At 40.0% G+C, this 14,886-nt stretch overlaps 1 protein-coding gene across 1 annotated transcript in view; it reads left to right on the plus strand.

The window, feature by feature from the left end:
* Positions 1 to 1,448: 1,448 nt before the first annotated feature.
* The window catches only part of nrg2a (neuregulin 2a), a 256,050-nt gene continuing 242,612 nt past the window's right edge, over positions 1,449 to 14,886 (plus strand). The window contains exon 1 of the mRNA XM_057820501.1: positions 1,449 to 2,140. Within this exon, the coding sequence (XP_057676484.1) occupies positions 1,717 to 2,140 (424 nt within the window). The 5' untranslated portion in view covers positions 1,449 to 1,716. The remainder of the gene's footprint in view (positions 2,141 to 14,886) is intronic.

The raw sequence follows: 14,886 nt of genomic DNA on the forward strand, positions 1-14,886 counted from the left end.
ACTCACTACGGTGAGGATTCGTTTTTCATGGGTGTTAGTGAATGGAAAAACTAGGCATTAAATTGGAAATCTCTGCGGAACGCCAAAAATCAGAGTCTACTACTCCACAGAAAAATGCGCGCGCTCACACATGCATGCACACCCACACACAGATAGCTGGGAGGACTTTATTTACGAGCATGGGCTTAGCAACTAACCGAGCATATATCTTGTAAGTCTTTTTTTTTTTTTTTTTTTTTTTTTTTTTTGCTGAGTCAACATGTATTACATTTACAATTAAGTAAATTAAGTGAATTTTTACTGCAGTTACTTAATAAAAGTAAGTGCAAATTGTTACAATGATTTTATCAAGTAAATCCACCAGTTATCAGTGGAGTACTTAATAAAAGTAAGTGCAAATTGTTACAATGATTTTATCAAGTAAATCCACCAGTTATCATTGTAACAATTTGGACTTACTTTTATTAAGTAACTGCAGTAAAATGTACTTAATAAAAGTAATTGCAAATTGTTACAATTAATTTATCAAGTAAATCCACCAGTTATTTTTTTTTTTTAAGTGTAGACAGTTTGATTTACTGCAGTAAAATTTACTTATGTATCAGGATGATGTTTTACTGCAGTATAATTTACTAAATAAAAGTAAGTGCAAATTGTTACAATGATTTTATCAAGTAAATCCACCAGTTATTTTTTTCAGTGTATGGTTGCAGCTCCAAATTATACGCTGCTGCCCACCTGTTAAGTGTGTTAATTCCTATGCTTGAGCTGGTTTTGATGTCATACACTTTATGGCCAGAAGATGACGCTCTTTCAGGATATTGTCGGTACATCACTGCATTTTTGAAACCAAAATGCTTTATCTCCACTAAAAACCTCCAAATATTAAAACCACTGCAGCCTGTCAGTTCCGACTTTATTTAAATCTCCTTATAATGAATGATTGAAGTTATTGGAGTAATAGTAAATTTAGGGTTGAAAACTATTGATGTCAAAATACATCATGAAGTGACCACCTTGGGCTTGGGAGCAGTGAGGAGATGTAACCTGCGGTTCTTTGGCTGCTCGCTCGCCTCCCATCCTGCATTGTTGTGTGACGCCCCCTTCTCCGCCTCTCCCCTTTTGGCAATCTGTTCCATTTTCTGTGGGTCTGTGGAGAGTAGGGGGAGGCGGAGAGAGCCGCGGTGGAAGGCGGCGAACAGGACTACAATCATGTTTTAATCCTCGGAATCCAACCTGTGCTTTCCCCCATGCTTCTGAGACGCGAACGAGCAGAAGTTGTGGGCCCACTGCAGCATTTTGCCGTCTTTTCTTGCTTGAGAATCCGCGGCTCTACCCCACCTTACTGCAATATTTGGGCAAAGATAAGAGAGTTAAGGCTGCCATGGCAGCATAGAAGGGGGGCATCCTCAAGCAATTCCTCGCTCCTCTCGTCTATGATGCCTTATTGTTCTAATTAGACTGGATTTGGGAGTTAGCATCCTTGTACGTGCATGTGGCGCCGCCGCACGCCGACCCGTTGGAATTAAGCGGGGATCAAGCAGCGGATCCCGATGGCATGGACACTTGTGCGAGGTCCGCCGCGCTGCCGAGCCACTGGAGTCCCCTCGCCGTCTCCTCCTCCTCAGCCAGCCCATCTCCGTCGCCATCGCCCTGCAGCCCCGAGAGCCCCGCCGCCGCACCGCCAGCAGCCTCTCACGAGCCACAGCAGGCGGCATGAGGCTTGAGTCACTCGCACCTCTATCCATGCTGCTCATCGGGGTCTCATTCGCCTGCTACCCCCCGACTTCGGATTCCCTGCAAGACCGGGCGTACAGGTCGGCCGTGGTGATCGAGGGCAAGGTGCAGTCCACGCCGGGGAACGCCTCCGCCGAGGCTCCGCCGCAGCCCGGCGTGCACGTCAAGGTGCTGGACGTGTGGCCCCTCCACAGCGGGGGGCTGGAGCCCGAGCAGCTCGTCACAGTGCTGGGGGACTTCGGGTCGGAGGCTCCGTGCGCCGACGTGCAAAAGAACCGCAAGTACATCTTTTTCATGGAGCCCACCGAGGCGCCGCTGGTCTACAAGGCTTCATTTGCGCCCCTGGACACAAGCGGCAAGAGTCTCAAGAAGGATGTTGGGAAGATTTTGTGTGAGGACTGCGGTAAGTGTTTTGTGGATTACCGGTGAACCCGGAAGAAAAGCATACCAGCACATGCAGGTTCGTGCATGGGCAACGTCGTTATCTGCCATACACCACATACAGTACATAGCCGATGTATTGTTGCACATATGTGCCTTCGGGGCGTCTATGCAGCAATTTTCGACAACTCTCTCAGTCTCCCATAGCCCACATGATCAATCAAACTCTTTTTCTCTCTGCTCAGCTGCATCACACATGCGCCTCGCACTGTTGCTCTAGTGCAATTGCACTTTGTGCGGAGCAAACTATCTGCATCCTGCAATAGCCCCCTCCATTGCACTGCATAGTTTTAATACCCCAAATGTGCTCACGCACAATGCTCCTCTCTAACCTTGCAGTCTTCTATCCTCTTCTGGCTTGGCCCCTGTTTCAGCACCCGGGACAGCGGCCGGTGGCACAGCATCACGTTGCTCCAAGCAAATTGCTTCCACCCTGGGCTATATTTAGGTTCACGCCCGCTTTACTGCTGTGATAGCCTTCACTTTGACTTAGCTCAGCTTTGTCACAGCTATAGCAGATGAGGTACTTGTAGATTATCTTGCTGTACTTCCCTTAAATGAGGTGCTTATATCAATTTTAAGTCAGTTTTATTAGACATCTGACTCTTCAATGCTTCATTGATTCTAATACTTGAGTCTAGCGCTGCAACGATTATTCGATTAACTCGAGTAATTCGATTAGAAAAAAGATTCGAATTAAATTCTGCTACTTCGAGTATTCGTTTAATTAAATTTGCATTGCAATGGTTTGTTTGGAAAGTGTTTGCATTTAGTTTTATTGATTTGGGTGGAGACGCTGCCCTCTAGTGGCAACAGTGAATATCACATAACTCATTTCACATGGGTGAATCCAGCTGCTCCCCGTTAAGACCACCATAAGCTAAGTTTTAGTTTGAGCTAATGTTTTAATTCAGTTTATATGTATATTCAATAGGGTTGTTCCGATCATGTTTTTTTGCTCCCGATCCGATCCCGATCGTTTTAGTTTGAATATCTGCCGATCCCGATATTTCCCGATCCGATTGCTTTTTTTTTTTTTGCTCCCGATTCAATTCCAATCATTCCCGATAATTTTTCCCGATCATATACATTTTGGCAATGCATTAAGAAAAAAATGAATAAAACTCGGACGAATATATACATTCAACATACAGTACATAAGTACTGTATTTGTTTATTATGACAATAAATCCTCAAGATGGCATTTACATTAATAAACATTTTTTCTGTGAGAGGGATCCACAGACAGAAAGACTTGTAATTCTTAAAGGATAAATGTGACTTTGTATATTGTGACTAAATATTGCCATCTAGTGTATTTGTTGAACTTTCAGTAATGATACTGTAGCCATTTAACTGTTCTGCCTAAATGCATGATGGGAAGTACAACCATGACTGTGCGTAGTGGTACCAATTGATATATCTTCTCTGCGTTGTGAAATAACATAGGGTGTTAAGAAAAAGATCAATTACTACCTTTCTTCCCCACATTGCTTCCCACGATATTTCTAATCGTAGGGAGAGGGATTGTAAGGCTTTAGCCAATTGGAAAAAGGCTCCAAAGGCTGCCAAAATTCACTCTACTCATTTTGCGCTGCCTTTTAGCTCTATATATAGGTAAAACGGCGCCATTACAGATTAAACGCGACAATGCGTGAGTGGATCGTGCAGCGCATGAGTTAATTGCGTTAAATATTTTAACTAGGGCTGTCAAACGATTAAAATTTTTAATTGAGTTAATTACAGCTTAAAAATTAATTAATTGTAATTAATCACAAGTAATCGCAATTCAAACCATCTATAAAATATGACATTTTTTTTCTGTGAATTATATGTATATATGTATATATTGTATTCTGTAAAATAAATTGTTGGAATGAAAAGATAAGACACAAGATGTATATATACGTTCAACATACTGTACATAAGGACTGTAGTGGGCATTTCACTCTACTGTCATTTAAATCTGTCCATGCTGTCCTCACTCCGAAGTGTCTACTTTTTCCAAAGCTAGACAGTTAGTGAACGACACCTTAATAATCAGACTTCTTCCTTTTTCATCTGATTTATTAATAAAATGGCCTCAAACCATTGTCTTCTTTAGACCGTCGTAAAACTACAAAAAAAAAGTACACAAGCATTGCATTAGCAACAACGTTAGCTTAGCACGCTATACAGGTTCACTAAACATAAACAAAAAGCGTCTCATACAAAAAATATAACATTTAGCTTATTAACATAATATGTACATTCTTTACAATATGTACATCTCTAATATTTAACCGTTTTTTTGTGGGAATGTGTGTTTGAACCATTTGTTTAGAGCATTTTATAGCATTTATGCTAGCGGACTTTTGCTATGTAAGTTAGCCAATTGTTCTTTTGTTGTACTGAGATCCTCATTTATTATTTTTTTTATACCGTTTGAGGCTCAAGTATTTTAATTTTTTATGTTTATTATTCAATTCCTCGATTATTTGAATTAACTTGTTCAGTGGTTCTTAACCTTAACCTTAACACAAGTCTCCCACGTGCGATAACCGAACCCTTTGGAATTAAAAATCTTTTTTTCCCCAATTCAAAATCGATATATCTAAGGTAGATTTTTGTAAATTTCCATTCATATTTCATTTAGACAGCATGTTTTTAAACAGGCCAAAATGTATGTTTTTATCTTCATGCCTGAAGCATCACCAGACCATTAAACCAGGACTGGCCCAATGCGCATAATTTTTCATTAAAATTTGGAAGAATATGGAAAATGAATGAATGAATGAATGAATATCTTACATTGTTCAACATTAAACCTGTTAAGTTGCATTAACCTTGACCGTGCAGTTTGTCATGTTTACATCTCATATCAAATATAATGAAACACCTTGCACAAAATAATCGCCAAATTTGGACACAATGTCATTATGTTAAAAAAAAAGTATGAATCTTTTCACATATCCAATAAACAGTGTGAATTCACAACAAATAATTTTTCCTTTTGATTTCCTTTTCACGTTAGACAATGAAATTAAACTCAAATCATTTTGCACTGTTTCTATTTTTTTTTCATGTCGACATTCGCATTCTCTCACATCCTTGCCTCGCATGCTATTTTCATGGCATATGTCAACACAGTGCGCGCCATTCGTAGGTCTGTTGTACATCTTCATACCAAGTGAGAGTCAACCTTCCACTGAGCAAACCAGTTTCTCCTCCCATCAGGTAGAGGAATACCGTAATTTTTGCACTATAAGGCGCACCTGACGATAAGCCGCCACCCACCAAATTTGGTATGAAAACGGCATTTTTTCATAGTTAAACCGCACTGGACTATAAACTGCAGCTGTCCTCACAGGATTATGGGATATTTACACCAAAAAATATTAACCGGTAATACTTTATTTGGTAGCGGCATCATAAGACCAAATGAACCACCATGCTTCATTGCTTCAAGAGGCTTCATTTGGCCATCACTGCTCTGTTGGGGGAGACAGTCAACCTCTCTAACCACCTGCTGTCAACACAGTTGTTGTCCAACATGCCTCTAGCATACATTGCAGCGCTACAGATGAAAATAACTATCAAAATTCATGCTCTGTGCTAATTATTTCCTCAGTTACTGTTCCAATTGTTTCATTAAATGCTAGTTATGTTATGTGGTAACACTTTATTTGACAGTGGCGCCATAAGACTGTCATTAAACAACCATAATTTTGACATGACACCGTCATGAGCATTAATGAATGCTTATTACAGATGTCATTTCGTGTTATCCGGCAAATTATCTCATTTTTGAATGCATGTAAAAGATCCAAGCAGGGCATAACTGGAGTTAGTGGCATAATTTGTCAGATGACACTTAATGACATCTGTCATAAGCATTCAGCAATGCCCATGATAGGGTCATGTCATATTTATTACGGTCTTATAACAGTCTTATGACGCAGCTGTTAAATAAAGTGTTACCTATTAACTCAAATAAATTAACAAATAAGCCGCACTGGACTATAGACCCCACTCACATGACGTCACAACCACGCCTCCGCCCCATATTGTCCGTCAGCTTGTCGTGTTTACGCATTACCGGTACATAAATTCCTCCTAATACGGCGTGTTTTTCTGCTGGTTAAGATTAATAATCAAAATGGTGAAGGCGTGTGTGGCGGTTGGTTGCAGTAACAGAGAAGATAGACGGAGAGACTTGAAGTTCTACCATATTCCGAGAGACCCGGAGAGGAGAGCGAGATGGACTGCTGCAATTCGACGAGAAAACTGGGCACCAAACGATCACCACAGATTATGTAATAGTCATTTTACATCTGGTAAGATGCATTTAATATATATTTAGAGGGTTTTGGGCTGACAACCACAATTAAGATCATTGCGAGGCTAATCGCCGACAACATACAGTTTCAAATTCAAGATGTTTATTTCTTCTGCCATCATTATTTTTTGAATAATATTTAGCTGGTACCAAGTGAAAGAAGCTGGCCTCGTCTCCGGATCATCAGTTAAACAGGGGTGTCCAAACTTTTTGCAAAGGGGGCCAGATTTGGTGTGGTAAAAATGTGGGGGCCTACGTAGAACAATATATTTAGTCTTTCGACACTCGGGCTCTTGCGAAATACTGCTGCTGTGAAATTAAACTAATATCAAGTTGCCATAATTTCTCGCTGAATATCTTCCCTGTAATGTTGTACATGTCAGCGTGTCTAGTTTGGTAATATCGCGTCACATCGAACTCTTTGAAAACAGCGACGGTCTCTTTGCAAATGAGGCAGACACAGTTGTTGTGTATTTTATTGAAGAAATAGTCCAATATCCACCTATCCTTGAAGCGTAGGCCATCGCAGTCAACTTTTTTTTTTTACTGATTGTCGCCATTTTTGAAAATTGGAAGGGTCACACGGGGTAATGTTGCTTAGAGTGCTGCTCTTAAAGTTTTTCAAAGTTTCGTGAGTATAGGCTGAGTTTCTGTGGACAAGATAGTTGTAGATATCAGGGTAGCAAATGTCAGGCAGAGACGGCGAAGACAGCGGGTCAAAAAATATCGATTTAGGCATCAAATATGGATCTGGCGAATGGATAGACTGAAGCTTTTCCACATAACGCCTTTTATGCAACGCATCCAATGAGTTTACAGCGTCTGAAAGCATCGGGGCTTCCATGAATTGCACTATAAATTGCACGACAAATTGAAACCATTGAGAATACGGATAAACAATGACGGACAATATGGCGGCCGGATACAGCGACACGTCACTGTGTGACGTTGGTGAGTGGGGTCTATAAGCCACAGGATTCAAAATAAAGGAAAAAAGTAGCGGCTTATAGTCCGAAAATTATGGTAATTGGAATAAAGCCTGTAAATCGGTGACTAACCAGTCTAAAACGCCCTTTTGCCTAGATTTAGTCAGGGTCAAAAAATAGGCCCCTAAGTGTCATAACCTTCACCAACTCCCTTGGACTCACTGACCAAACACCTGGGGATAGGGTTAGATCAAACCCAGGTTAAGAACAACTGAACTAGTTCATTGATTAATCGACTACTAAAAAAATCGATAGCTGCAGCCCTACTTGAGTCCATGGTTGTGTAGTGGATCATTTGCCTTCATTGTTGCATGGAACATGGGCTCACTTGCCACTCTATATCTCAAATTATGCTCTGTCATTGACTGGCAACCAGTTCAGGGTGGTGAAATGGATGGAGAGAAGCTAAGACTTTTATATCAGATGTATTTGTCTTTTTTCTATTAAGTCTACTGTTTCTCAAATCTAGGGTCAAAGCAGGTCAAATATGACCTCTCACTGTTTCTACTAGCTGATAGGCTCCATGCTAGGACTCTAATGAGGTAAAGCACAATATAAAATGGATGGATGGTCAACTTTATTTTCTTTTCAAGTCGAAGTCCAAGTGTGTTTGTGAATGTGCTCACTGATGTAATTTGAGTGTGTATCGTTTCAGTCCTGCTCGGCTTGTCCTACAAGAGAAAATCAAAGCTGAGTGATTTTCGTAGGTTAAGCGGCCTATTGATTAAACACAACACACTGCTGTTGGTTGCGGGGAGAAGCACATAAATAGATTCATTTATATGCAAATGTGCATGTAGCAGGAACACACTTTTTTGTTTACAAATTATTTCATATCAGAATTAAGCAGGTGTTCTGCCAGGAGTGTGTGGCAACCTCACCGTGATGCCTCAAATTATACACACAATGTATTCCATGCTCGGCAGGGTAAAACAAGTCTCTACTGCTCAAATTATAGCGACAGGTCCTGTAACTGGGTCTCAAACAGCTCCTGGTACTTGTCACAGTGACACCTGCAAAGGCCTGTAACACTGAATCGGACTGGGATAATGGAAAGCAGCTATTCCTGTAGTTCTTCATGATACCAGAGAACGTAAAGGTGGACATGTACTTAAATGAAGAAGTCACATCCGGGCAATATCTTGCATAGTCATTTCAACTTGGTGCTTAAGAACATATTGTGCCTTCTTAAATTCTTAAATCCTCTTAGCTTGTACCCACGAGATATGAATGCTCCCCTTTTCTCCCTTTTGCCACACTCACTCCATTGGCCTGCCTTCTTAACTCGTGTCCTAATTAGAGAGGTAGCATCAAATGAGCCTTATTATTGCCCAAACCTCCCCAAAGACATCTTTTCCCCAAAAAGTGAATATTTTCAATAAAGTGCTCAAAAGTAACCTCATTACTGTACTTTCTTATATATCGTTTTTATTGTTACCCAACTGCAGAGAAAACCAGACGGTTATTAGAGGAACCCTTTAGTCGTACAGAAGCATTTTCATGAACTGACTTGAAGGTTTTTCCATATATACAAGCTTTGGTTTGGACATTTTTCTGTGCTTTTGTGAGCAAGATTTGTGAAAGCACCACTGTATTCAAGTACTGTATGCATTTTAAAGGATATGTTCCATAGACTTCATAATGATATTGATGGGACACAGGTGCGAGGCCGATTAATGGGGGGGGGGGGGGGGGGGGGTTGCATTGTAGGCGTGACCGTCAAAGCTGAGTGGAATCACAGACAAAGAGCTTTTTTCGTTGAAAATTCTATTGAATAAATGCTTAAATTCCTGAATTCTTTTTAGATATGGACGCAAAACAGTCTCGATTCTTGGTTATAAGCAAGAAAAACATGCAGTTAGCATTTATTTTACGGAAATATATCGTAGTACAATGCTAGTCTGTCAGTCAGTGTGGGGGTCGCCATATGTAAACAGAGCTTTTCCGGTCAAAATTATTGTAATTAAATGGTTAAATCCCTGAATTCTTTATAGATATGGACGTGAAACAGTCTCGATTCTTGGTTACAAGCAAAACAAAAAACGTGCAGTTAGCATTTATTCTACGTAAGTATGTCAAAGAATGATGCTAGTCTGTTAGATAATGTGGTGGCAGCCTTACAGCAAAGAGCTTTTTATGTTGAAAATTCTTGTGAATAAATGCTTAAATCCCTGATTTTTTTTAATAGATATGGACGTAAAACAGCCTTGATTCTTGGTCAAAACAAAAAACCCTGTGCAATTAGCATTTATTCTACGTAAATTTGTCAAAGTACGATGCTAGTCTGTCAGTCAAAGTGGCGGCTGCCATATGTAAACAGAGCTTTTCCGGTGAAAATTCTTGTGAATAAATGCTTAAATCCCTGAATTCTTTGTAGATATGGATGTAAAACGGTCTCAATTCTTGGTTTAAAACTAGATAATAATAATAATTTAAAAAATGCAGTTTGCATTTATTCTACGTAAATATGCCGAAGTACGATGCTAGTCTGTCGGTCAATGTGGCGGACGCTATATGTAAACAGAGCTTTTCCAGTGAAATTTTTTATGAATAAATGTTCAAATCCCTGCATTCTTTATAGATATAGATGTAAAACAGTCTCGACTGTTGGTTTAAAAAAAAAAAAAAAAAAAAGAAAAACGTGCAGTTAGCATTTATTTTACATAAATATTTCGAAGTACGATGCAAGTCCGTCAGTCAATGTGGCGGACGCTATATGTAAACAGAGCTTTTCCGGTGAAAATTTTTGTGAATAAATGTTTAAATCCCTGCATTCTTTATAGATATGGATGTAAAACAGTCTCGACTGTTGGTTTAAAACAAACAAAAAAACAAAAAACAAACAAAAAAAAACAAAACCAAAAAAAAAGAAAACCTCGCCGTTAGCATTTATTTTACGTAAATATTTCGAAGTACGATGCTAGTCCGTCAGTCAATGTGGCGGCCGCCATATGTAAACAGAACTTTTCCGGAGAAAATTCTTATGAATAAATACTTAAATCCCTGAATTCTTTATAGATATGGACGTAAAACAGTCTTGATTCTTGGTTAAAAGCAAAAAAAAAAAAAACAACGTGCAGTTAGCATTTATTTTACGTAAATATGTCAAAGTATGATGCTAGTCTGTCAGTCAATGTGGTGGCTGCCATATGTAAACAGAGCTTTTCCGGTGAAAATTCTTGTGAATAAATACCTAAATCCCTGACGTCTTTGTAGATATGGACACAAAACAGTCTCGATTCTTCGTTAAAAGCAAAAAAAAAAACATGCAGTTTGCATTTATTTTACGTAAATATGTCGAAGTACGATGCTAGTCTGTCAGTCAATGTGGCGGCTGCCATATGTAAACAGCTTTTCCGGTGAAAATTCTTCTGAACAAATACTTAAATCTCTGAATTATTTACAGATATGGACGTAAAACAGTCTCGATTCTTGGTTTAGCTTAAAGCAAAAAAACAAAAAAACGTGCAGTTAGCATTTATTTTACGTAAATATGTCGAAGAATGATGCTAGTCTATTAGACTAAGGCGGCAGCCTTACAACAAAGAGCTTTTTACGTTGAAAATTCTTGTGAAAAAACGAAAAATATAATAATTACCTTGAATCCTCGAACAAATCACTCCTGAGACAAACCTTCCTGTTTGTATGTGGTACAGCTTTCGTACTTTTTCAACATAAATCCGGCGTCGGACCGCTGCATGTGTCGCTGCGACCGACTGCGAATAACTGAAGCGGGTTGTGGGATGGCCCCCGACTTGAAGGCGTGGCGCAGTAAAGGTCGAACCTGACCCGTCAGTATCATTATGAAGTCTATGTATATACTTAAAATGTGTGTCATCTATTTCAGGTGAAGTTTAACGGGTGACATAAAGCAATTCAGTGTTTACAGGAGGTAATTTTGACCACTATTTGATGAAATCTAGTAAAATAATCCAACCTTTTGCCATATTTAGCCCTAAGACTCTTTCTTGTGAAAACATGGCTTTTAAGTAACAGCAACACAAGACTGTACATACCTTGTATTATTGAGGAGTTGCTCTCTTGTGTAAGGGTCTACACTCCCCACGGTAGACATTCTGTTCTGCTCTGCCAGGACAGTTCATGACAAAGCCATTCCCAGAGCTCGAGAAACAATCAGTCCCCTGACAGTTGCTATTCCACAACAAGCTACTTCATGTATTCATCAAAACTCACATTCATAATTCCTGTGTTCCATCACATCTCTTTTAACCCCCCCCCCCCTCCAAATTAGATCATTTTTGGCCGTCAATGTTACGATGACCCAAACATTGAGCTTGTATATTACCTCTTGTGCTGGTTTGCAGATGCCCCCCCGTGTGTCAACCATGGGGCTGTGCATAGTGTACATTTCTCAGTGGAATATCTTTGTTGTCGTCTGGTTGCTAAGGGCTGTTGGGATAGAGGTGCCCTCCAAGCACCATTAGTGAAACAATGTCTGCAACAAATTCATTCAAAAACAAGGATCTATTTTTGTGGCCTCTCCGCTCAGTGACTCCCTACATATAAATGTGTCGTAATATTTTGAAAAGTAATCCAAATAGTATGCTTATTATTGCAAGGGCGTAGGTTTGGTTTCAACATTGGTAGGGAGTCAGGGACGCTATAACAGCATAACCTGCGTGTACCGTTTTTGCTGGGGACGGGACGTTAATAAGACCAAACAGATAGGGTAAACAGGGGTCAGGGCTACATTGCTCACAAATATGCTGATGTGCTTCTTACGTAAAAATGATAAAGCTAAAATTTCATGGGAGAAAGTCATTTTTTAAAATGGGGGAATTTCCCCTTGTTTCATATAAAGGAAATTTGCATTGGGGTGTAAATACAGTGGGGTAAATAAGTTTTATATTTAGTCAACCACTAATTGTGCAAGTTCTCCCACTTGAAAATATTAGAGAAGCCTGTAATTGTCAACATGGGTAAACCTCAACCATGAGAGACAGAATCTGGAAAAAAAAAACAAGAAAATCACATTGTTTGATTTTTAAAGAATTTATTTGCAAATCATGGTGGAAAATAAGTATTTGGTCAATACCAAAAGTTCATCTCAATACTTTGTTATGTACCCTTTCTTGGCCATAACGGAGGCCAAACGTTTTCTGTAACTCTTCACTAGCTTTTCACACACTGTTGCTGGTATTTTGGCCCATTCCTTCATGCAGATCTCCTCTAGAGCTGTGATGTTTTAGGGCTGTCGTTGGGCAACACAGACTTTCAACTCCCTCCGCAGATTTTCTATGGGGTCGAGACCTGGAGACTGGCTAGGCCGCTCCAGGACCTTGAAATGCTTGTTATGAAGCCACTCCTTTGTTGCCCTGGCTGTGTGTTTGGGATCATTGTCATGCTGAAAGACCCAGCCACGTCTCATCTTCAATGCCCTTGCTGATGGAAGGAGATTTTCACTCAAAATCTCTCGATACATGGCCCCATTCATTATTTCCTTTACACAGATCAGTCGTCCTGATCCCTTTGCAGAAAAACAGCCCCAAAGCATGATGTTTCCACCCCCATGCTTCACAGTGGGTATGGTGTTCTTCGGATGCAATTCAGTATTCTTTTTCCTCCAAACAAGAGAATCTGTGTTTCTACCAAAATGTTCTATTTTGGTTTCATCTGACCATAACTTATTCTCCCAGTCCTCTTCTGGATCATCCAAATGCTCTCTAGCGAACCCCAGACGAGCCTGGACATGTACTTTCTTCAGCAGGGGGACACGTCTGGCAGTGCAAGATTTAAGTCCCTGGCGGCGTATTGTGTTACTTTGTTACTGTGGTCCCAGCTCTCTGTAGGTCATTCACTAGGTCCCCCCGTGTGGTTCTGGGATTTTTGCTCCCTGTACTTGTTCTCATTTTGACGCCACGAGGTGAGGAGGGAGATGAAAGTCCGTGTTGCCCAACGACAGCCCCAAAACATCACTGCTCTAGAGGAGATCTGCATGGAGGAATGGGCCAAAATACCAGCAACAGTGTGTGAAAAGCTTGTGAAGAGTTATTGCCAACAAAGGGTACATAACAAAGTATTGAGATGAACTTTTGGTATAGACCAAATACTTATTGTCCACCATGATTTCCAAATAAATTCTTTAAAAATCAAACAATGTGATTTCCTGTTTTTTTTTTCCACATTATGTCTCTCATGGTTGAGGTTTACCCATGTTGACAATTACAAGCGTCTCTAATATTTTCAAGTGGGAGAACTTGCACAATTAGTGGTTGACTAAATACTTATTTGCCCCACTGTATTACTTAACTCATTCACTCCCAGCCATTTTCACTGGTGCAACCCCCTTCGCTCCCGGCCGTTTTACTGGCTTTGGACTGATTTTGCAAGGCCCATAGAATTCTGTTCTATTGCTATATAAACATGGAACCCACCAAAAGAAAGACTAGACTCTCTTCTTTCAGCAGGAATAAAAAGTAAGTTCATATCTTTTTCCATTCTTTAGAAATCAGCATTAGAAAATAGCTTAGTTTGAGCAATTTTCCAATTTCTGATAAAAAAAAACAAATTGAGCTTTTTGTGAAAGCATACATTTCAAACATAACTTTGACTTTAACACAGCCATTTTTTGCTTTAGTTACATCCCAAACATCTGAATAATGTTTTCCGTTTACAAAATAACATAAACAACAAGACAAATCGAGCTTTTGATGGCAAAGTAACAATTTATTTACACAAAACCAACTGAGAGATGACGCTGTTGTGGCCGCGACAGCCGGGGTTAACTTTTCCCTCATCACCGCCTGTCTCATAAAGATGGATTTTTTTGAGTCTTTCTTTTGTGGCAGAGTTTGCCTGGGGAACTTGTGTTCCGGGGGTGGGGTGGGGGTGGGGGTGGGGGGGGGACTGGTTTGGCCGTGCGCATTTCCGTGCCGGACACTGGAAGCCGCTAGCTTAAATGCTATATATTGATGGTGTTTACAACAATTGGCTAACTTGCATAGCAAAAGTCTGCTAGCTTAAATTATTATTATTATTATTATTAATAATGCTAATGCAACAGATTGCTTAAGGGGATCCACGGATAGAAAGAATTGTAGTTCTTAAAAGAGGAACGTTTATATGAGTTAAAATAATTTGATATTGAAACCCCTCTTGATGTTTTCGTTTTATACAATTTTTAAAATTAGTTTAACTAGTAGGTCGCCACTGTTGTTGACATCACAGGGCGCTGACGTCACATTGTTACGCTGCCGGGCTTCAGAGTATGACTCTAGCGACATAAACATGTCATCTGTTCAACTCTTTCAATTTGAACCCGAGAAGAACATTAATGAGCAATATTCATCGATATGTCAATATTTCATAAAATGAGCTGCAATAGCAACATAAACAGGAAAGTCGGGATGAGACGAGACGAGAGGAGGAAAAAAAAAACGGTGT

The sequence above is a fragment of the Corythoichthys intestinalis genome, chromosome 18, assembly GCF_030265065.1.
Source record: "Corythoichthys intestinalis isolate RoL2023-P3 chromosome 18, ASM3026506v1, whole genome shotgun sequence".
NCBI classification, from domain to species: domain Eukaryota; kingdom Metazoa; phylum Chordata; class Actinopteri; order Syngnathiformes; family Syngnathidae; genus Corythoichthys; species Corythoichthys intestinalis.